At 39.0% G+C, this 23,461-nt stretch overlaps 2 protein-coding genes and 1 pseudogene across 4 annotated transcripts in view; 1 reads left to right on the forward strand and 2 right to left on the reverse strand.

Moving 5' to 3' along the window:
- The window catches only part of LOC117422899 (ubiquitin carboxyl-terminal hydrolase 43-like), a 77,029-nt gene extending 74,231 nt beyond the window's left edge, over window positions 1-2,798 (reverse strand). For 2 of the 3 annotated variants that reach the window (XM_034038132.3, XM_034038131.3), the window contains exon 1: window positions 1,612-2,798. In XM_034038132.3, coding sequence (XP_033894023.3) covers window positions 1,612-2,247 — 636 coding nt within the window. In that variant the 5' untranslated portion in view covers window positions 2,248-2,798. The remainder of the gene's footprint in view (window positions 1-1,611) is intronic. The other variant, XM_058989752.1, reaches the window with a different exon arrangement.
- Window positions 2,799-4,191: 1,393 nt separating this feature from the next.
- Window positions 4,192-15,470, reverse strand: LOC117422833 (cilia- and flagella-associated protein 52-like). Its single transcript, XM_034038032.3, has 14 exons — window positions 15,323-15,470; window positions 14,560-14,759; window positions 14,113-14,249; window positions 13,827-13,955; window positions 13,609-13,708; window positions 13,148-13,264; window positions 12,691-12,791; window positions 12,094-12,264; window positions 11,224-11,372; window positions 10,712-10,857; window positions 8,990-9,141; window positions 8,762-8,864; window positions 5,276-5,387; window positions 4,192-4,604 (listed from the first exon to the last, which is right to left on the reverse strand). Exons 1-14 carry the CDS (start codon window positions 15,384-15,386, stop codon window positions 4,429-4,431), a joined length of 1,857 nt encoding a protein of 618 aa, XP_033893923.3. The 5' UTR covers window positions 15,387-15,470; the 3' UTR covers window positions 4,192-4,428.
- A 3,054-nt stretch (window positions 15,471-18,524) lies between these two features.
- The window catches only part of LOC117423433 (syntaxin-8-like), a 38,903-nt pseudogene continuing 33,966 nt past the window's right edge, over window positions 18,525-23,461 (forward strand).

Below are 23,461 nucleotides of genomic sequence, written 5' to 3' on the forward strand. Positions count from 1 at the left end.
CATCAGATTCTTCAAATAATCTCAGTTATTATTATGGGAGTATCTCTGAGACTGAGATAACAGTCTGTAATTAAACCCAGGCTTATTTAAGTCTATTAAAATGCCATTAGACAACCATAATAGAGAGAACTCGGTTTTCATTCCCTTGAAGAAGATCCTTGTTGCAGAGTGCTGGAGACTGCAGAGTGCAAGGCAGGCAGAGTGCTGGCGACTGCAGAGTGCAAGGCAGGCAGTGCTGGAGACTGCAGTGTGCTTAACTTTTAAGGTTAACAAAACTAGAGTAAGTTATCATAACAACATAGTTAAAGAAAAAAATAAAAATATATAACAGGCAGATTAAAAATGCTCCAAAAAATTATGACAATGGCACTTAATGGGGTAATGAAGATTAAAAATGGTAATCTTGTGATGATAGGGCAATCAGATATCAATGATGCAGGTGGCACAGGGTGTACCTTTAAAGTGGTCCAAATGACAAAAATAATTCCATACACCTCACATTAGCTACTGGGGTGTCAAACGTGCAGTTTTAAAAAGAAACACAAACAACATACATTTAATTTTTTTATTTTTTATCATGATATTAAGTACTACACTAGGATAAAAAAATAACACTGAAAGTGCACTACAGGTAAGAGTTATGAAATTATAACCTATAATCACATATTCATTAAAATGTGTATTATTATTATTATTACTATTATTATTATTATTATTATTATTATTATTATTATTATTATTATAGTAGTAGTCGTCGTCGTAGTAGTAGCCGTAGTAGTGGTTTTTAATCATAATCATAATTCAGATTCCACTCACAAAATAAAATGCAAAACAAAAAAAAACTATAAAAAAGTACGCTTTTTTAAAATGTGTGTTCGGTTAACGACAGCTTTCCAAGATGCCACGATTAAATAGCACTGCATTTATGTAAAGCTCACATTATTCATGTAAATTTACAAGCCGGCAATGTTTACAGGCGACAGTGTTACAAATGGCAAAATACATAACCTGATATATCATTAGATTGAACAAACGCTGTCTAGCTCGTGCATACAAGGGTGCAGACAGGGTGCCTGGTGGACTCACACATTTAACATCTCGCCTGTCAACATACATGGACTTCGATCTCTGGAATGCGCGCTGCCATTCAATATTGACAAGCGTCCTCTCCGGCTTTCCAGGTCACGCTACAGTTTACCCGTGTTCACAGACGGAAGTGCACAACGAGATTTAAAAAAAAAAAAAAAAAAAAGATTGTTACATTGAACCGCAGCTACTAAAGGTTAATAACGCACGCCCTGTGTTTGGTGACGTATGCAAGACACCGAAGCCAGTCCTTATAATAAATCGTATTCATTATTTGCATGTGTCAGCTAACTGTACTTAGTAACACTAAAATCCATACATGTTGAATGTGTGTCCGTATTAACCACAGCCACAGCCCTGAAAGCTGCAAAGATAAACTTGTGCATCTGTTTCTGTAAACATTTATAAAACAGGGCAAAACAAACACGACAGCCTAGATACACATGCAATATGACTCTAGGTACAGTTTCCCTGCAGTTACATTGCTACACCGCGCATGCTTGCAGTGTTAAATGCTGTGCTTACCTTGAACTCCACGGAAAGTTGCGGGGTGTAGTCCAGTGTCCAAAGCGCCCTCATTAAGGATGCCAACTGTTTTGTAACCTCGCCCTTGACTTGTGGTACATCGTCGTTTTTCAACATACCATTAACTTGCCTGTGGCTTAAGTCGACTTTGTACTGCTCCAAGCCGAGATATTCGGCAAACAGGTCAGTATTGCTCAGGCACTGGACGACTGCGTTCATAAAGCAGGTGTTGCCATGATTTTTCAAGCCCAGAACGCCGGGGATCCTATCCCCAAAGCACCAAGACAATCTTTCTTTGATAGACTCCTGGGATGACAGCGTCAAACTCTTTTTAACTGGGTTTTCCGCGACAGCCCGGCTTTCTTCATTCAGGTGTCCCGAGTTGGCAGTTAAGGTGCAAGGTGCTGTGCTGGCCCGAAACCCCCCGTCATCGTCCTCTGCCTCTGCCTCTGCCGGGTTCAGGTCCCCAAAGTGAGACAAAGTGCTTAAAGTTTTCAAGATCCTGTTCATGAAGTTCCCCACCGATTTCAGAGATTTCCTTCTTAACAGCTTCCTGGATTTGTGTTTCTTTTCTTTGCGTTTCGGTATTTTGTTTTTAATTGACTTTGACATTGTTTCCTCTCTCTGGTTATCCATTTTTATTTGTACGTGTGTATTATTATTATTATTATTATTATTATTATTATTATTATTATTATTATTATTTGCGTTGTTGTTGTTTAAATCGAAACAAGCCCCATTACCCGTTCCTTACTCCTTCTTAATAAACTAATTAACTTCATCCCCGTGAATTCAACCAACACGAACGTACACGGGCACCGTGTTGGTGCCAAGTCACTGCAGAACCAGATATGCATGGGTGCTCTCCCCCGGCCCCTGCATTCCGATAATTCTTCTTTCTAAGCGAGCCTCCCGACCTGGAAAAACAGGAAAGGTGAGTTGTGTGTTGTTCGCTGTAAGCACTTAGCAGTGCCTCTCACCCTCTCTCTCCTTCCCAGTCGCTCTCTCTCTCTGTACTCCAGCGCGAGTGTATGTTTCTCTTTGGTGGATCTTGCACCTCCTACTCTGAATCTTATTAGCCTGGTTTAGTTTGAAAAGGTGCTGTGCCTGTATGTGTGTCTGTGTTATTATGCGCTGTGAACGGTGCATGAAGTTAGACAGTGAAACAGTGCCTGCTGGCGGTGAGAACTGGGTACTGGCACCAGAACTCGGGTCAGGGCATTCCAGCCGGAGCATTTTGCAGTCAGATCAACGAGAAGAGTAACGCTGCAAGCTGGAGCAGCCAGTCAGGTTCCTCATCTGATACATGTGCGCGCTTCAACAGCTGTCTTGGGAAAAAAAGTACCCGTACAACCCATAACCAATGGGTGTTGAAAGTTTCCTCTACGAAGTCTGGCGAGGTCCAGATCTTGGTTGCGCTCCGGGTTGTAAGTAAAACTATCTGAATCTGAATATGCAGCGTTTATTTTATTTTTCCTCATTTAGTTACCTTCTATAAATGCAACCCGTTTTCGTTTGCTTTCTTTTTAAACATACTCTAAAGTGCAAAGCCCTGTCGCGTCCTAATATTTCTTCAAAACAAAATTTATTAGCTACCGATTTTGTTGATGTGGTTTTCTTATAGGATTTATAGAATAGAACACATGCCACCTGGTGTATAAAAGATTGTAATTGTGTTTGCATTAACATTTCCATTTGTCCAATACTGCACCTCAAGCAATTTCTAAATAACTATCTTGCAATGTAAAGTGGTTTCTTATTGTCCACACAGAATGTCTGGATGAATAATCTACTCACGTCTAGACACAAATACATGGCCAATTAAAGATGATGTCTGAGTTATAAATTACTGGTTTGAAGCTGACGCATGCCCAAGGCGTCAGCAACCCTGTGTGTCCCAAAATATCTTCACTTCTACTGTCATTGAGATGGGATTCAGTAGTGGAATACTTCAAGTCCACAGTAAGTCAGTTTTTACATTGGGGTTTACTGCTGTTGAACTATGCCACCCACTAATTGTCTGTAGACGGCACTGGGACTCCGGTCTGCTCAGTACTTAGAGCACACTGGGGACATTCAAATGTCCTATTTTGTAACCCTGGCATTTGGCTGCCTTAATGTAGCTTCACAGTGGTAGAGGTTGTGGGCAGATGCAATTAATTATTGAATTAGTTTCTGAGCTACTGAAACGAGAATGAATTCAGACAAGAGGCAAGCTGTGATTGTTCCCTCGTCTCTTCTCGAGTCCCAGGGGATGCCCTGTAAGAGGAACTTTCAGTATAAAAAATAAGACTTTTTAAACAATTCTACCATTGCGAGCAGGACGGGGTTCAGAATGATCTCAAAATAGTCTTTTGAGATTTGAAAGGAACAAGTGTTTATATTTTAAATTAAATCGACACGTTTTTCATCGTATACAAAACGTTCACGAGCACATGAATATTGACCCATCTCATAGGTGATACTAAATTGTTTGAAATGTTCGAATATAGTTTTTACATATCATTGAGACTAGGTTTGGAAACAGAAAACTAAAAAAAATCAATAAACTGGCTACATGAATGAAGACAAGCTTCCCCTCCTTTAGACAAGATTGTAAACTGAACTCACCGATAAAGACACAAAGTATTATTTCATTATCTACAGGATGTTTATTATTGAAAAGCTAAAACAATTAATATATTCATTAAGTTACACAAAATAAAATGCAGCTGTCACATGCAGAACAGCTTTTATGGAGATGCTATTAAATAGCAGTGAGGTTTTCCAGCAGTGAGAGTGGGGGTGGTAGTACTCCGTGCTGCTGCAGCTCCCTATTCAGCTGAGGAGGGGGTATTTCCATCGGAGAATGGCCCCGTCCGCACTGATGCTGATGATGGATCTGGCATTGGGACACACCTTTATGCGGGTGATGCTGCCACTGTGGCCAATGCCAACATGTGTCACCTCTCCTTCGTTGTACCCCCACACCTTGACCAGCTTGTCATCACCACCTGGGGAACCAAGAAGAACCGTACTGTGCTTAACATTGCAGTGTCCCACAAACGTGTTCAGTTTAAAATAAAAAAAATAAAAAAATCTGCAACCTGTACGTTCTCCCAAAGCCTTCTGTGTACTGGTAACATTTTACAAGACACACTAATATTTTCTACGTGGGCTTGTGAGGTGTTAAAGACTTTTAAAATTAATTGAAATACATTTTTTAAAACGATAAGGAAAATACTTTCTGGGTTTCTGGGTCTTGGTTGCTTTGAGATAGGGGCAAGCTCATCATTTGAGTATAACTGACACCCGTAGAGCACTGTGGAGCGGGGTAACGATTTCTTCATAAAAAACTCTGCCCCTTTACATTTCAGATGTTTACAGCTTTATAAACATCAAAGAAACACACTCGCAGTCTACCAAAAAAGACTCAATCTATCAGCAAAACAAGCATGTCTACTGATGCCTGAAATTTCTAAATGCACTTTTAAAACATCAAAGTCAAAGCATTTTACAGCCTAGGTCATGTTTTCCTGTTGCTTGTGAAGGCTCTGTTCTGGTCTGATCAAGCACATGGGGGGAGAGAAAAATGAAATGTGAAGCTCGATGAAATACATTAAGATTACAAACGATGACAGGATCTAATATCAATGACCTCAATGTTAAAGACTCTGCCACTTACCAGTAACAAAGTGTGTGCCATCAGGTGAGATGTCCATGCCGTTAATGGATCCAGACAGGGAGCCCTCGAGTTCTCTAATTGGTGAGCCATCAAACACTTCCCAGTATCCAATCTATACATGAAAAACAATGAGATTCTTAACAGTGACTGATGGTGCTGCGAGGACCCAGGAAAGAACATCATCATTATTAAAATCATTATCTATGTTGTGTCATCCTGAGATTAGAGGGTATACCCTTAATATGCTGCCAGGAATTTCAGATCAGCCCTTGTTTATGACCATTAAACACATTTAAAAGGATTCATACATTACACCAGTGCACACACACACAGTGTCCTCATAACATAGTAATCTGGATAGTAATCTCGATTTCAAGGCCCATATTGACCATCTTGCAAAAAAATTGAAATTCATGATAGGTTTTCTGTATAGACTCAAATCTTGTTTTTCTGCAGTTACAAAAAGAAAGGCTAATTGTTTGTATATTTCTACCACAAATTGATTATGGCAACACAGTTTATAGGTTTGCATTGCCCTTAACATTAAGCAAATTGGTTCCTATATAGCATGCAGCCTTGAGATATATTACCAATTCAAGTTACAGCACTCATCATTGTGTGTTATATGGTTTGGTTGCCTGGACCTCTTTGGCATTGCGAAGGTTAAAGCACTGGTATATTTTTTTTATACAAGGCTATTCTATGTAAGCTACCTCCATATATAAATGAATACTTTACAGTCGATTATAGTAACTACAGTCTCAGATCGCACTCATTTTTCTATTTTACGGTTCCTAAAGTGCGCACTGAAGCTGATAAAAGATAATTTGCTTATTTTGCTCCATGGTCTTGGAATGACTTACAGTCTAAACCTAACTTGCAGTCCCAAATAACTTTAGTACAATTCAGGAGTAAGCTGCATGATTATCTAATTGAGAGTTGTGCTTGTTTTAAGTAGTTGATTTCGCCTGTCACTAATTGATTGTCACTAACTGATTGTTTATTGTGTTGAGTATGACTTGCCTGTGTTTAAATGTATTATATTTCTGTATTTGCATGTTTGTATTGTAATATGTTTTATTGTATTGCTGCTACCTTTCTTGGCTAGGTCTCACTTGCAAAAGAGGTTTCAATCTCAATGTGATTTCCTAGTAAAATAAAGGTTTAATAATAATAATAATAATAATAATAATAATAATAATAATAATAATAATAAAATAACCACAGACTGGACTGTATGGTTTTTCCTACAGTAGATGAATCAGATTTGCCAACCACAGCACACCTTCATTTCAATGACACTGAAGAAGCTGAAGAGAGACTCACAGCACACCTTCATTTCAATGGCACTGAAGAAGCTGAAGAGAGACTCACAGCACACCTTCATTTCAATGACACTGAAGAAGCTGAAGAGAGACTCACAGCACACCTTCATTTCAATGACACTGAAGAAGCTGAAGAGAGACTCACAGCACACCTTCATTTCAATGGCACCGAAGAAGCTGAAGAGAGACTCACAGCACACCTTCATTTCAATGGCACTGAAGAAGCTGAAGAGAGACTCACAGCACACCTTCATTTCAATGGCACTGAAGAAGCTGAAGAGAGACTCACTGCACACCTTCATTTCAATGGCACTGAAGAAGAAGCTGAAGAGAGACTCACAGCACACCTTCATTTCAATGGCACTGAAGAAGCTGAAGAGAGACTCACAGCACACCTTCATTTCAATGGCACTGAAGAAGCTGAAGAGAGACTCACTGCACACCTTCATTTCAATGGCACTGAAGAAGCTGAAGAGAGACTCACAGCACACCTTCATTTCAATGGCACTGAAGAAGCTGAAGAGAGACTCACAGCACACCTTCATTTCAATGGCACTGAAGAAGCTGAAGAGAGACTCACTGCACACCTTCATTTCAATGGCACTGAAGAAGCTGAAGAGAGACTCACAGCACACCTTCATTTCAATGGCACTGAAGAAGCTGAAGAGAGACTCACAGCACACCTTCATTTCAATGGCACTGAAGAAGCTGAAGAGAGACTCACTGCACACCTTCATTTCAATGGCACTGAAGAAGCTGAAGAGAGACTCACTGCACACCTTCATTTCAATGACAGTGGAAGGACGCCAGGAATGCCATCTGGCCGCTGAAGACACAGCTCTATCTCCTTTTCAAAGGATAAAACAGCCATACGATGAATGAACCAGTATGCTTGATTTAAGAGTGGTGTGTTGTCTGAATGGAAATCGACACTTGACAAAAATAACTTGCTGTACGATGTAATCTGTTACTTTGACTCAGGAAGGACCGTTTTACATTTTGATATAAAAATGGATTAATATTCAATAATGCTTACAGAGAACTATGCAGGTTAGGAAGATGAATACACATCATGTAGAATAACAGATTGCATGACAGTTTAAGCATTAAGGCTAAAGGGGCCAAATTCTCCAAGATTTAACTCAGCAGCTAGTAATCAAATGGTTTTTATGAAGTCAAATAACTAAGTTTGGTATTCATGAAACTGGCAGCAAAATACTAGTATATACTTTATACTACTAGTAAATAATAGTATTTTTTTCATCAGAATCCTGAAGTCAGTCTACTGTTGTTTTATGAGAAAAAACAAAATCTTTTTTTTTTTAAACTTTAGGGTAGATTTAGAAACAAAGGAGCCAGTTAACTGAACCTGAAACTAAAATGCAAAAACAACACAGCACTATCTCTAATTCATTTTTGGATGTAAAAAAAAAAGGAAATGAAAACTGTCCAGAAACCTGGCATAAAGAACAGGTAACAGATGGACAAGCCTAATCACAGAATTAGGACCTGGAGATTGAGAAACAGCAAAACACTAACAAGATGGAGAGAGGATTTGCAGTGATACAATATTGCGTGGAAGCTGCAGGGTTTTCAGTATTAACATGGGTATGCATAACATACCGTTTTAAAAAAGCAATATAATACAGCATGCTGCATTTAGGCAAAATGCAAATCTGTATTATGTTTAGCTATACAAGCATTAGAGTTTCCACTTTGTAGAAGTACGGTATACAGTATTGTTCAGTATATATGACGGATGTATGGCTCAGAACTAGTCCATTTTAACGATGTGAGGTCCGGTGGTTAAAAAGGGCTTGAAACCAGGAGGTCCCCGGTTCAAATCCCTCACTTTGTGACCTTGAGCACTTAACCTCCTTGAGCTCTGTCTTTCGGGTCAGATGTTGTTGTAAGTGACTCTGCAGCTGATGCATAGTTCACACCCCCTAGTCTCTGTAAGTTGCCTTGGATAAAGGTGTCTGCTAAATAAATACACTCAATTAATTATTGCATTGTGTTTTATATGGTACAACGCAATTAGTATCCATTTTAAATAATCATTAAATAGATCAAATGAATGGCACGGGGTAAAGGGGGCACACAGTATTTCATGATGTAATGCAATAGGGAACGGTACAGAAAGCATTATCCAGACCCTCACCTTTCTGTCTGAGCCACTGGTGATTATCTGAAACTCCTCTGTGTGGTAACATACACATCTGAATAACGTATTCGACAGGACCATGTGATTCCTCACAAATCGCCTATTTAAGAAGAAAAAAAAAAGAAAAAAAAAACTGAATTGCAGTAAAAGGTACAGTTCAATCTGGGAAAGTTAGTTTTCTTCTTAAACACTTGAATGAGTTCACAAAAGAAGCGTTTTACATACACCAGATCCCAGATAATACAAGTCCCATCTGAGCTAGCAGTGACGCACTCTGTGTTGTTCCTCTTCACTTTTATACAGGACACAGAAGATTTGTGTTCCTTCATTGCTTCTATTAGCCTCTGGAAGCCTTTGCCAATTTCCCAAACTCTCACCTACAAAATAAAAGGATGGATGACACCACTTAATTAAATACTAAAAACTGCCTTGTAATAGCATGCAATTAAATTATATTGCTACCTTAAATGGCTGCTGTTTGCACATGTTCAAGGACAGTGTTACTGTTTTTACTAAAATGTATGGAGACAGGAAATGCACACTAATGAGATGTATGGTATCTGGGAAGCAATCACATAAAAGCATGTACCTCATTTGACATGCATTTGTAACAAATGATGCCTGAATTAAGTGGTTAATAGAACTTGTACATGGAGGAGACACAGATGTCTTCAATAAGCAAACCTGGCATTTCAGACAAACATAAAGGATGAATAATGAAAAAAACCAGCAAAGGCAAATTATGGGTTTCCACATTTAAAATGCAAATCTTATCAACACAACCAGCTACTGAAATTCTGTAGGTGTGTGCATGCATCACCGACTTTATGTTAGATGTCTTAATACTATACAGTTTTAAAATTATTAAAAAAAATTACAATGAATATTGCTGATATTCCCCTATGCTTTACAAGTGTCCTTGTCTATTTGCAGATACATACAGTGCATTATAAGAAATCTACAGTGTGTGCAAAAATGTACATGTTTTTTTCCAATTTTCATTTACTTAATAAATTATAATCCAAATACTGCAAAAACAGCTTTTACACATTTGTAAACACATGCAATCCATTCACTTTTTTCCTTTATTTGCATTTTACCTGTGTATCATCATAGTGCTATCAATCAGAGGAAATAAAAATGTCACAAATACGCCAAACAGAATCCTAGACAGATTGGCAAATTAAATGATGGGCAGATACATAATCATGGAAGGCACAGCCAATGTGCATTGAATGGAATGCTGTTCTGAATTCCCTTCAAAATACAGCAGTTTGATGTGAAGACGTCGCTTACAGGCAATCTGGCTTCTCATTTCTCTGTCTGCAGTATACACAGCCATTCTTTGGCTTTTACTACGTTATCTATCTCCTGTAGTCGCCTCTGCCTCTGTGCTCTCATGTTTGATTTTTTAAACACAATTACAATTGTCTGGATATTTTCAGCCCAAGCCAGCTCGTACATTTCCTGCACCACACTGTTTTCGGGGTGACACCTACATTTTGCAGTCTGAATGTCATAATGCAATGCACATTAAAATCCCTCTCAATCCCCGCTGTTATGGAAACAGGGAAAACAGCACAGTGGGGGAGACTTTCATGTTATCGCACTATTTTGTTTAAAAAGAAACGTGCAGCAATACCTGCACACGCACAAAGGAAGCAGCAGCAACGGTAAGTAGTGAATGCATTGTATACACTTTATAAAAGGTCATGATGTAACATGGTCATAATATACCTTCTAAGAAATCAATAAATGTCTCTGTCTTAGAAACATTGGATCTTTACAGTTTCATGTACCATTATAAACCAATCTTTGCAGCCTGCGCCTTTGTAATCACTACTGAAAGGTCCTGCATAGTTATCTAAATAACATACATACACACAGTGGGTATGCAGCTTGCTGCCAGGCTGATGCAGCGCACTCTCTGCTCTGCATGTGCTTTACCTGTCCCTCTCCCCCTCCGCTAATAATCTTCTTACAGTCACTGGTGGCAGCGATGGCAGTCACTCCCATGCTGTGGGCGTTGTTGATGGCGTATATTAGTTTGCCACTCTCTGGGGTAAAAACACGGATCTTCCCATCATTCCAAGCTATGGGGAAATCCAGACGTACTCATAAGATAATTACATTATTTTTATTGTCCAGTTTGTAATATTGTCTTGGAACAAAATAGAAACAATACTAAAAAAATAACAATCCAGTTCAACTCATAAAGCATGTCATGCAGCTGGGATAATGGGGACCATTGGGAGTGGAATGCATGTCATAGGTTCTGCAAGGAAACACTGACACCAATACAAGTACATGAAGTCTACTGTGTGCACTATAAATAATAAAAAATGCACAAATCTAAAGGAAATACCATGCTGGCTTGTTTCAGCAAAAGCAATAGAAAAAGAATAAATCAAAGTGTTTTAATGAAACATTGTATAATAATGTGAGACGTGTCTGCTCACCGCTGATAATGCTCTTTCCATCCTGCATGAACTCCACAGCGTGGCAGGTCATGTTGGGCACTGTGATACGCAGCAGCTCCTTGCAGGTGTCAGTATGCCACACTCGAATATCATTCTTGGAACATGTCGCAAAGAGCTCTGAAGTGCCACTGCGAAAGATATTAGAAGTCACATCCTCACTGGAACAACTTAGCAGCAACTACACTTCACTCAGAAATTCAATGACAAAAAATTTCTAAATGTTTAAACCAAACAATCTACATAAACACATTAAATACAGTAATAACAGCTTTTTGTCTGTCTTAGATTTAATGACATAATTTGTTTTTGAGTGGTCAGTGGCTATCTCTAATCAAGTTGCGAGTGTACTTTGTCTTGCAATCATTGCTCGAGTGCCTGGCAAAGCAAAGAATGTGCAATAAATCCAGTGTCAGCTTGATTAGAGGTAGAGCCACCAAACACTTAGAAACATACACCTGAAAGCACTCTGGTTACAAAACAATCCTCATATTGGATTCTTTAAATGAAGCACTGCAAGCGTTTTATGAGAATTTAATTTCAAATCTGAAGTGCTTGAAACAATATCCAAAGGCTCGTCATACACAGGGCTTCTGTTTTTCGTTTTTTATTAATTTCATTGTTCTCGTTTTTTATTTTATTTATTATTATACTGCACATTTCTAAATAGATCATGATATAATTTAAACTTCTTAGAAACTAACAAAAGTCTTAGTAACAGCTGATCATTACAAATCATCTTTGTAGCCTTTGTATTTTATTTTTGTATTCCATGACTCCACCTTGTGGTCCAAAAGTTAATTACACATCTTTAAACGTGTGTACAGATCTATTCTTATTTATGATACTTACAAAGGGAAGGAGATATCATAAACAGCTTCGTTGTGGCACGTGCCGACTAGTTCTTCTTTAAATTCTGTGTAGTTAAACCGATATATCTGTGCAGCGTCCGAACCAGTAAAGAACTGATGCCCTTGGCCTCTAAGCGAGATTGAAGTCACACCTCCTACCAGCTCAACTTTTCTAGGATATACAGAAAAAGGTAAATGACTTAATCAAACATATTTTCTTATTTAATCAGAAGTATTTTCAATGTATTCACACAGTGTGGAAACGAAAGAAGAAAACAACACATTTTATGCAAACGTATACATTTACAAAAGGGAAGTGTAAGTTTGGTCTTCTTAATCTGGTACAGGAAAATCTTTTTCATGAAGCTTGGAAAATATATCCACTATGTTTTGGTGAACAACAAAAGACAGAGCTAACTCGTACAGTGGCTCATTGAAGACATAGGGAAAAGAAGAATAACTATAAAAGAACTCAGATATCCACATACTTAGCGCGCCAACACTAGGCACATACAACACTGTTTGGCTTCTGAGAATTTAGAACTTAATTTACAAAGACTTAAATACCATTAGCCTTTTGATACACCTCCAAGCTTACTTTATTACTTTAAAAGGTGTTCCTTTGCAAAGAGAAACTACTCCATCTCCAGATCCAACAAGCATGTCTCCTGTTTTCAGTGTCTTCAGCGCAGTAACCCCCTGCGGAAAAGAACGGATGTTTTTGTAGGCAAATAAAAAGCAGATGCTTTTCCCACCTCTTGATCTGCAAGCAATTAATAATACAAAAATATTCCCAAAGAAAATGCTGTACATGCAGTTACTATTTCTAATACAGTGTATGCATTCATATTTATATGCATTTTAATAGTGCCATTCTCTTTCTCATTAGCAGCGCTCTGTAAGAGGCAAGAGAATGCTCCTATTTTGCGATTCCTTGAAAATAAATACAAATAGCTGAAGCACATTTCGCAGAATCAAAGCCATGTGATATCCTGCAAAAGTGACCTGCTTTATGATCGTCACACGCTCTTCCCCATATTGAACAGTTTACTCACCAGACTGAATTTCTTCTTCTGAGGTGCACAGCTATTAAGAAGCTTGGTTTTAAGGTTTACTGTAAGAATATCTCCACTGGATGTTCCACAGAAGAAGAAACTGTCATCATCTGATATCTACAAAAAAATCACAACATGAAAAAATTTTGCAAACCAGTTTCTTGACTTCTTTATTCTAGGGCATAAAAATTCCCAAATTACCAGCATCTGATATTTTAAATAGAAAAATATAGCAGTGTTCTATTGCGTTGTAGGATTTTTTAAATTCATTTTTTGCTAAGCAACCTCTTTTGAATGAACATTAGACTGTTTTTCATGAACACACAGAACTTGCTTTCAGCAACAAATCCCACTTCAGATGAATCATATAAAAAAGAAAAGTTAATTTCATGGTATTGAGCAATAACAGCTTGTCATCTTAAATTGGAGAACTGCACTAGTTTAGAAGTTACTAATATTACCTCAAGGCACGTGACAATCCTTTTCAGCTGTCCGGTTTGGCATTCTGTGGGGTGGATTTTTCTGTTTGGAAGATCCAGGTCCCAGACACGGAGTGTGCTACTGTGTGAAGGAAAGTACGAAAACTGTTACAGGAATCCATGGACAGGTAGGAAATTATTCATTGTTACTTTGTGGACAAAAAACAAAAACAGTGTGAGTCTGTGCACGTAATACTTACTTTCCGGCTGTTATAAAGACGGCATCATTGTTGTTGGAAAATTTTACAGTCAGGCAGTTTCCAGCACTGGGAGCTGAAGCGGGGCTGCCACAGACTGCCTCCCCCTTAGCTACATTCCACACAACAACGCTAAAAGACACAACAATAAAGCAACACAGTCTTACAAAACAAAGGCTAAAGTTGACAATCTTGCTAAATAATATAACGAAGTCACAAAATATATTGAAAGAGGGATCGATTGAAACGTGTAAGGTACAGTAAGAGCATTGTTAATCTTGAAGATCACCTGCCATCATCCTGACCTCCGAGAGACACCAGGTAGAGGTCGTTCGGGGAGAATGCCAGCGCCTCCACTTTAGCTTTGTGGAGGGTCAGCCTGGCATGGATCTCTCGCTTGGAATAGTCCCAGATGATAATATCAGCCTGCGGTGATAATAATATAAAATACAAGCAAAGATTTCAAATATCTTCGGCAGAAGAAGGGTGACAACATTGCTAATAAGAGGTAGGAAATTACAGGTTGGATGAACATTCTACATCAGAATGCAACATCTGCATAATATGCACACCCTAAAGGTGTGTGCCCCCTGTTGCCATTAGGCTACCATTATAATTAACGTGGAACAGTAACCCTAAAGATATTTAAAGCATGGTAAATACAGGGTGGTACTCTATACACAGCAACACAGCAAGTTTATCTGAGCTGCTGTTTTACAGTCATGCCTGTTTTCACCTTGAAGCCCATGAAAGTGACTTGTCCAGAGGCAATGTATTGGCCACTTCTGGACACAGTGACATAGGAGACATTGTTGGTGTGTCCGTGCAGGAATTCCTGCGTGCGGTTTCTCAGTGCCTGGATGATGATGGTGCATCCCAGCGGGTAAACAAGGTGCTCTCCGTCTGGGTGCACGTTCAACCCCGTGGGGACCCGTCCTGGGAACACCAAGGGGGGAATTAAAATAATTCAGATGGATCAAAAGAAGCCCTTCCAAAAATCATCATCATCATCATCATCATCATCATCATCATCATAACAACCACAACAATAATAATTAAACTCATTTCTACCTAATTCTAGTTTGTTTTCCATTCTTTATTGTGGTCTATGATATAGGCTGTATGGTTTTCAAAATCGAAAGTTTAATCAGCCCATAGTTTAACATCAGGGCTGAAGAGAGAGAAACACTTCTGTTTTATTGACTTTACGTTTAGAGTAAGTGAAAATTGATTTTTTTTTTAAAGCCATACAGATTTCACTCTCTCTGCATTTATTTTATATAAGCTAGAACATATAATGAATTTCAAAATACAAACGAATTATATTTTTACAGAATTAAAACTTGTTTTGTCTTGTTTTTTTATTAAACCCAAACGACAAAACGTTGTTCCTTATTAGTAAGATAAATAAATAAACATTTCAGTCAAACTTTTACCCAAAGCTAAACCTGGTTTTGGGAGAGCACTAAAATATAGCAGTAACAGAAACACGTCCTTACCATTAAATCCAATGACGGACTCCAGTTCTAGCGGTGGTACCGCTTCATGAGTTTCTCTAGCCATGTTTGAATTCCAGTAAAAAAAAAAAAAAAAAAAAAAAATCTTTCTCCGTGCTTTTATATTTCAACTCATTCAGGACCCCTGCTACTTATGTAGCCTAGCAACAGAGCGTTTTGTTTGAAACTGTTGCTAGGAGACCACTATCAAAGTTCTAACGTCCCTTCCTGACATGCGCGTTTGGATCCCATGTGTCATTGAGTGCACGGTTTGATTGAATTCAAAGTAAAAACGTATGCAACATTAAAGATTTGAATCGCAAAGTGATTTTTGAATTGCAGTGATAGCATCCAAAAAAAAAAAAAAAAAAGTGCATTCAACATTTTCTATTTGAGGGACATATTAGAAAAATAGATATTGGATAATTACTTGCATTATTATTTAAAAGATTATTATTATTAGTATTATTATTATTATTATTATTATTATTATTTATTTATTTATTTATTTATTTATTTATTAGCAGACACACGTATCCAGGGCGACTTACAGTTCTTACATAGCCCCTTTCAACTCCCACAATCTACTGACACAAAAATAATCGACTCCATAAAAGCATGAAACTGCAAAATGACTTTTATAAGAGATACACAGGCAATGACAAACCTGAGCCCCATATGGTCCCACTACCTAATGCAGAGTCATCACTAGTGGAAACTCTTCCTCTGATACAGATTCAACGGGGTGCGCTGTCATCGGGGTGCGCTGTCATCGGGGTGCGCTGTCATCGGGGTGCACTCATACCTCTCCATCTCAGGACGCAGCTGAAGAAGAACCAGGGAAAAAAAATGAACTACACTGACATAACTTTAGCACTAGATGACAATGTTTATTGGGTGCAGATCTTTAAAAAACACTGATCCTATAACGTTGTTTGAAATTTTAGTTTGAAGTTACAGAGGAATTATCTGAGACGTGCTTACAGTAAAAACAAAGCATTCTCTGGTCCCAAAATGTATTTCTCTCACTCCAGTCTGACAAGAGAAAGGCTCCAGACACCTGCAGGTCAAAACAGGACGAGACTGTCAAAACACTGGGCAGAGAAGGGTAAACTTGTGATGTATAGCTACGCTGTTATACTATTGATATATCGGGATTTGTTGAAACAGCTTAATTGCAGGTGGTGCTGCTCTTAGTTTTCCTAATAACCAAAACACATGTCAAACTTTAAAATGTTCGTCGTTCATCCTTAACTCACCTCTTCATCCAGGGTCTTGAACAGAAGAACCGTGGGTTGGGCTTGTAACCCTCAACACCCATGTACAAACTAATGGGGGAGGGGGGGGAATCAATTCAAACAGCTGTTGTTCTTTCAAAATCCTCAAAATGAGGCACACTTACTAAACATCTTCTAAATACAGGTGCATCGTAATTACAGCAGAGCAAAAATTCAAGCTAATAAGACATGTAACCGTTCTAATTAGGAAAGGGTTTTGCAGAGTTTTGCAGAGCGCTGTGAATGTCAGGACTGTTATCAACAAAAACATTTCAGGCTAGGCCTTATGGCAGTCCCATTTGTAAACAGCGTACGATATAAGATCATATGTAGTTTACATAAATATATGATATAACTTAAGTATATGATAAACTACCATTTCCAGCCAACTTTTCAAGGTTTAATATAAATACTTGTGCAATGCGTCATGAATCGCTGTTTACTTACAGGAATGTATGTGTTACTTCATATATAATTACTTCTGAATAAGGGTCAGGTCAGGGTTAGACCTCCCCTGCTTTTAACAGCTCACTCACAGCTGGCCATGCAGCTGGAAGCAATAATAATTCACAAAAACCTCAGGAATATAATCGGTTTTTTTTTTTAATAATAGAGTGGCCTATTAATTCCTTGCTGAATGAGTAATGGTGTAACAGAAGCTATTAAGTGACCCTTTTGACGTTTTTAAAATACTGTCAGCAGCAGTGAGACACAAGAGCCATTTACCAGCTTATTATGTGCCATTGCTGAAAAGACAATGTGCATTCCTTGAAGCTCGAATGTACAGATCAGCGAGCAGTCCCCCCTCTTTTCAGTCCCTCTCCGGCACAGTTTCCATGTGCTCCGTTCCTCTGACCTCATGCCCCGGTGACCCCCTCCCGAGGACCCCAAGTTGTGGGCGGCCATTAACTTCTCAACCTTTGTCAATGTCCACTTTGTGTGCCACAGTAGGTGTTTTGTCAACCAGAGCTAGACACTATTGTGGAGAGATCCACTATACTGGTGGTTGTAAAGAATACATTACCTTTCCATTTTCCACCCATTCTTGACATATTTGTGTTCCAACAAAATCTTTCCATGTTTTTGTATTATTGCAGGGCTATATCTGTGTTTTCACCCTATGCAGAGTAAGCTGGAAGTCCTGTATTGACAATGAAACTTTGTACTAGAGATCAAGGACATACACTATACAATCTCTAATATAAATGCAGGTTTTTACTTTGGCACAAACAATAAACTGGTGCTCCTGCATACTGTGTAAATTGTAAAGCTTGTTAAACAGCACCATTAGTCAAAGATCACCGCATTAATAAATTCTCTAATATGATAGGCAAGCATGACAGTGGAGATTGTGACCAGTGCAAGACAACAGAATCCATGGAACATGATTTTTGTAATTGTACAAAATGTTTGTGATGAGGAAATTGAGACAGGAAGGATCGAGAAGTCCTGTATACTTAGAATTTTTAAAACATATTACCACAGAACATATATAACCAAACACAATAATTAAGTACATAAAGGATACAGGGAGAAACAGCTTCATTTATAAATAAAATAAATACTTGAGTTGTGTTTTATGACCAGTAGTTGGTAGCAATGAGTCACACCAGTGATCCGAGCAGCGATCCTTTCACTAAAGTGAGTACTCGTGACGCACAGTTAGTTTTTACTGCACCATGACTGCACCAGTAACCTACCACTGTGCATTTAATAAACTGTCCTGAGCAGATGTAAATCACCTGTCACAGACTTTTGACCAAAATATTATTATTATTATTATTATTATTATTATTATTATTATTATTATTATTATTATAACGATGCCGATAAAGTTTCAGATGGTTAAAGTTATCACAATACGCGTCTCCCTGATTTCTAATGTTTGTCCCTCACCAGTTGCTGTAATAGCTCATGTGACACAGCAACCCAAACAGGAAGTCGAAACAGACCAAGGCTTTGCCATCAGAAAAAAACAAACGCAATGTCTCAGGACCCATGGTAATAATAATAATAATAATAATAATAATAATAATAATAATAATAATAATAATAATAATAATAATAATCATTAAATTAAATGAAAAACATGTTTAAAGAATTGCACGTTGCTATGTCACCTATACACTGTAGATAATTTAGCACACAGTAAAATTTGAATCCTGAAGGTTTTGGTGCCCCTGACCGCAAGCTTGTATTGCTCTGTGATGCTTGTTTGTTTATTGTAATATCTTTCAACGTGTGCTTTACACAGGTTACAAAATTATGATGCCACTTGACTTCTTGCCCAGGAAATCGCTGAGAATATTCATGAGCGGAACAGACAGCAAAGGACAGAGGGGAATAATCCTGCCAAGGTACATCACTACAGCTGTAGTCAGGGGGTCATTCATCCAAGCCATCACATAGAAGCAAGGTGGACAGTTTCTCTAACTTCTTTTATCTTTGATTGACACCAAGGGCCCTCTGGTTCCGTCAATCAACAGATAACTTTTTTCATTCACAAATGGAACTCTGGACTACAATAATGTAATAATGCCCAGGGCATTTGTAAGTGCTTATATATATATATATATATATATATATATATATATATATATATATATATATATATAGAGTGTATTTTCGTGTGTTTCCAGATCAACATGACACTGCGAGCATCTCTCAGAGACTGAAGCAGCAGATCACCCAGCTGAGGGAGTCCTTGCTCAGAGCTACATCCACTCGACACATGTATCCTTTCAAATCGTTTAGTACCAATCAATAATGAACAAGTACAGCTCAGGCTAATTCTTGATTCATGTTTAATCAAAAAAAAGCATGCTGTCTATTGCAGCCTATGTCAGTGTTTCTCAAGAAATGAGATTAACATCAAACTGTGTCAAAGCAGAAGAAGAAACAATATACACGTTTATATATGTATGTTTCACTGAACAATCCGTCAGTCTCTTCAGTGATTCCATTCTTACCAGGTATTTGAAATATTATTTAGGATTCTGCATTATTTTTCGATATTAATTCACGAGGATGGAGTGCTTGTGGGACTTGGGCGATGTGCTGCTTGGAGGTCCACTGGCTGCTTGAGCAGTTGTGGAGAGTAGGGGACAAGTGGTCTCCGGTATGGTTGGAGACCGAAAACATGGATAGAGGAAACACCCCCCCCCCTCGGTGGAGGACCCGTCCTGGCAGCTTGCCTGGAGGTAGGGAGACCCTAGGGGGGCCGAAAGGTACACAGACCTGGAAGAGGAAAGATCTAGACAGGTCCCGTCCGTAGAACTCCATCAGGCATGAGCCCCGAAGTGAGGGCCGGGCACCCGCTGGATGCCCGCGGGACCTGGAGGAAAGGGGAAGAGGGTTAGGATAAGAGAAAGACGTATAGATTAGAGCCTCTCTGAGGCTAAAGCGCACAAGCTGCCAAAGAACAGGCGTGGCCGGCGGTCCCCTCTGACCTACGAGGAACCTGGGCAGCGTAGCCAGGCCCGGCCGGGGGAGTGAGACTCACTTCCCCCCCAGAGGGGGCCCTTTGCAGATAATGCGGTGAAGGAAGAAGCAGCAGCGGAGGATGAGGGAGGAGGAGAACAAACACAAAATGAAAGACAAGAGCAGGAAGTAATGCACAGCTTAAATAGAGAGATTGACAGATGAAACAGCCAGCGGGGATCCCTGGCATCGCGCAAACCCCGCCCAGAAACCGGCGGGACGTGCACAACACCAGCTATTGGAAGCAGCTCAGGTGACAGAGAGGAGATGAGTTGTTCCCCACCCGGAAGCGGATATTAAAATGCGGCCGCGTCCTTCCACGGCCGGATGCGGACAGAAAAGGCAGGACGGCACGGTTTCGGGATAAACTGGTTGATAGAGAGGACAGCAGGTGAGTGCCTTCTATGGCACCCCCTGATCTACGCCATAAAGGCTACATTAATTAAAAAAATGTGAACCTAACACTACACTTGCTTCCCGTCTAATATTCTTCCTGAATATGCAAACAACAATGTACTGTATCAGACCTTAATGAAAAACTCACCAGAATGCAATCGGAAGCAGACAGAAGGCAGAATTTAGTGGATGATCTTCTTACATGAGAAAAACAACTGCAAGTGACTTTTAAGAATGATGGCACAGAACCAGAGTTCTCAAGGTAATTTGCAATGTACTGTATACATCCACTGCAACAGTCAGCATTGAGGTATCCTAGCAAAATCAATGGCATATGGAGAACCAAGAATCAGTATTTAACCAGTCTGTTCTTGGCTCAGCCTGTTTTTCCTTGTGGGTCGGTGAATGGGGGAAGAACACAAACTCTAAGCAACTGTTTAAAATGGTGACTGGGGAAGGACAAAATTGCCGTGATCCCTGATCCCCTGTCTCGTGAATGTGTGTACATACAGCAGATGAGTTTCTTCATTTATTCAAGGGTCTAACAAAAGGTCTTGCTTTTGCCCAATGTCGTGCAGCTCCTTGTTAAACAACACATTTATTTAAACTTGTTTTTGTGTGTAATATTTCAGACATGGTTTTATTTGAAGCCAGTGTAACCTTTTTCTTAATTAAATACAGTGTTTTTGTGAGAATCTTAACCATTTTTTTTTTTTAAATCCTTAAACTCAGACAACTTGGGTACAACAGAACATTTCTGGAAGGGTTATCAGAAACTGCAACCCCTTTTTTATATAGCGGGCTGTCAGAAGTGATCACCGTGATCGGACATGTTTCAGCATCAGAAAACTAGTCTATAAAGTGGGCAGATTAAAGGGCAGGCTGCAGAAACTGGCAGCTGTTCTGTTCTGTTTGACCTGACCCGACCCGTTCGGCTGTAGGAAGTTCATTTAGCTTTTCAAACTAGATGTCTTTTGGATTATTTAATTCATTAAACGTCCTGCTCTGCTGATCAAATGCTTGGCACATCCTGGAAATGAGCAGTTGGCAGTTGGGCTATTGAGAAAAAAATGAGTCTTCAGTTTATACTTAACACTCTTCACTGAGCTCACATCCTTTTATAAGCCACTAAACATAAAGAACCTGACTCTACCAACTGTATCCACCTGTGTACTGATCCAAGTGACGTCTTAGTACAGTAGCTACCAAAAAGAGTCATTAGTTTTTGACTGTGCTTGACCCTGCCAACCCAGCTTACCCAGATCCAGAAGGCATAGGAAGTATCTTTCAGTAACAGTCATTTGGACTTCCTCTGCTGTTGGTACAAATGAAAGCCAAACACATACATTTTACCAAAAATAACGGTAATAACAAAAATAAAGTGAGTGAGTTCCTCTGTTTCCTCTGTATTTTGTTGAACCTCGTGTTAGCCTTATACTGTATTTTATATTGTCCCCTTGATTGCTGCAGAGTTTTCGTTGTTAATGTGTTTTTGAAGCGAGTCGTACCCACTTTCTTTAAAGTTTTCAGTTTCAGAATTAGAGCCTGGATGATTTCCTGTACAGTGAGTACAGTAATCTCCCCCTGTTCCTTATCCAGTATAGTAAGCAGAAGTGCCTCCCTGTGCTTTGTGCTGGAAGATTCCCTGTACAGAAGTCTCTCCATTCTGTTCTGAATGAAGGCCGTTTAGTGTTATAACTCTCTATCTGCTGGAAGAGTATTTGTAATTGCCAACGGTAACACAGCCAACTAAAACTTAGGATGTTAAATCACTACTTGGCTTATTAGACACTAACAGGTGCATGGCATCTCTTGTACAGTATTATAGTCAAAAACTGACACTTTTAAGGCTACCACTTGCATTAAATGTGGACGGTAAAACGCTTCCATAAATCATCATTACTTTCTGACTGTAAAATGCTACCAAAAACAATAAAACCTGACAGCATGTAAAATCTGGAGAGTAAAACATTTCGACAACAGAAAAGCACATTCAGTTCATTTAGACAAAGCGAGGACTGAGCAAGGAGCAGCTGTGGAACAGACATGGTTTTCAAATCCATATTTATTACTGACGTTCATTTTATTTTTTATATAGTTTTTTTTTTTCTTTAAGTAGAGGATAAGCTTGGGGATGCAGATCCACTGTGAAGGAGTTTTAATCTAATGTAGAGCACATGCATTTGTCTCTGTTCGACTTCTGTTAAAGCTGAATCTTTAAGCACGCTGCACCTCTCATATGACCTTGCAGTTTTAATGCAGTCTTGCAGAACATCATTTTGAATGGGGGAAAAAAACACCTGAATGTGTGGTCTTTGTCTGGGGAATTAGCCCTGCTTGGGTAATCTAAGTTATTTGGGTCTTTTTGTATTTCTATATACTGTAGGCCTATATATGCTATAAAAGATTTCCTGATGAAACGGTACGCACTTGTAAGATTGTCTTCCAGTTAAACAAAAGGACATGGCGCCCTGATTTGAAGCCTCCCCCCTTCTCTTTTATATTTGAGCAAACAGCCAAACCTTGTAATTAGTTAAATCTGCCCCTTAAAATCAGAAGCTATCTGCGCTCTTCAGTGTTCTGTGACGGTTTTCAGAGACCTGCTTGATTAACTTGGCAGAGTCAGTGGGTGGTTAATTGGATAAACTTTAATCTTCACACTGCTAATGTCGCAAGATCAGAGGCAAGAGGAAGGAAGGACCTGTCCCACGTAAGATAGTTCCCAAACATGTCAGAAGGATTACCGCTGGCCTGAGACCGCTTGTCAGGGCTTGAAACAGATTAATAGAAGACTGTTGAAGAAGAGAGACAGTAGCACAAATTGCCTCACATTTCCTGGGTTTCACAAAAGTTTGTGCAACACTGGTGTATTCTCATTTCTATTTGAGAACAGGTTTTATTTTGTAAGTTATTATTGTATTGTAGTTTTTGTCCCATGCTAAATCAGTCATGTTTTGTACAAGACCGCAAGTAAACCTCTTTTTTTAAA

The sequence above is a fragment of the Acipenser ruthenus genome, chromosome 17, assembly GCF_902713425.1.
Source record: "Acipenser ruthenus chromosome 17, fAciRut3.2 maternal haplotype, whole genome shotgun sequence".
Classification (NCBI taxonomy): domain Eukaryota; kingdom Metazoa; phylum Chordata; class Actinopteri; order Acipenseriformes; family Acipenseridae; genus Acipenser; species Acipenser ruthenus.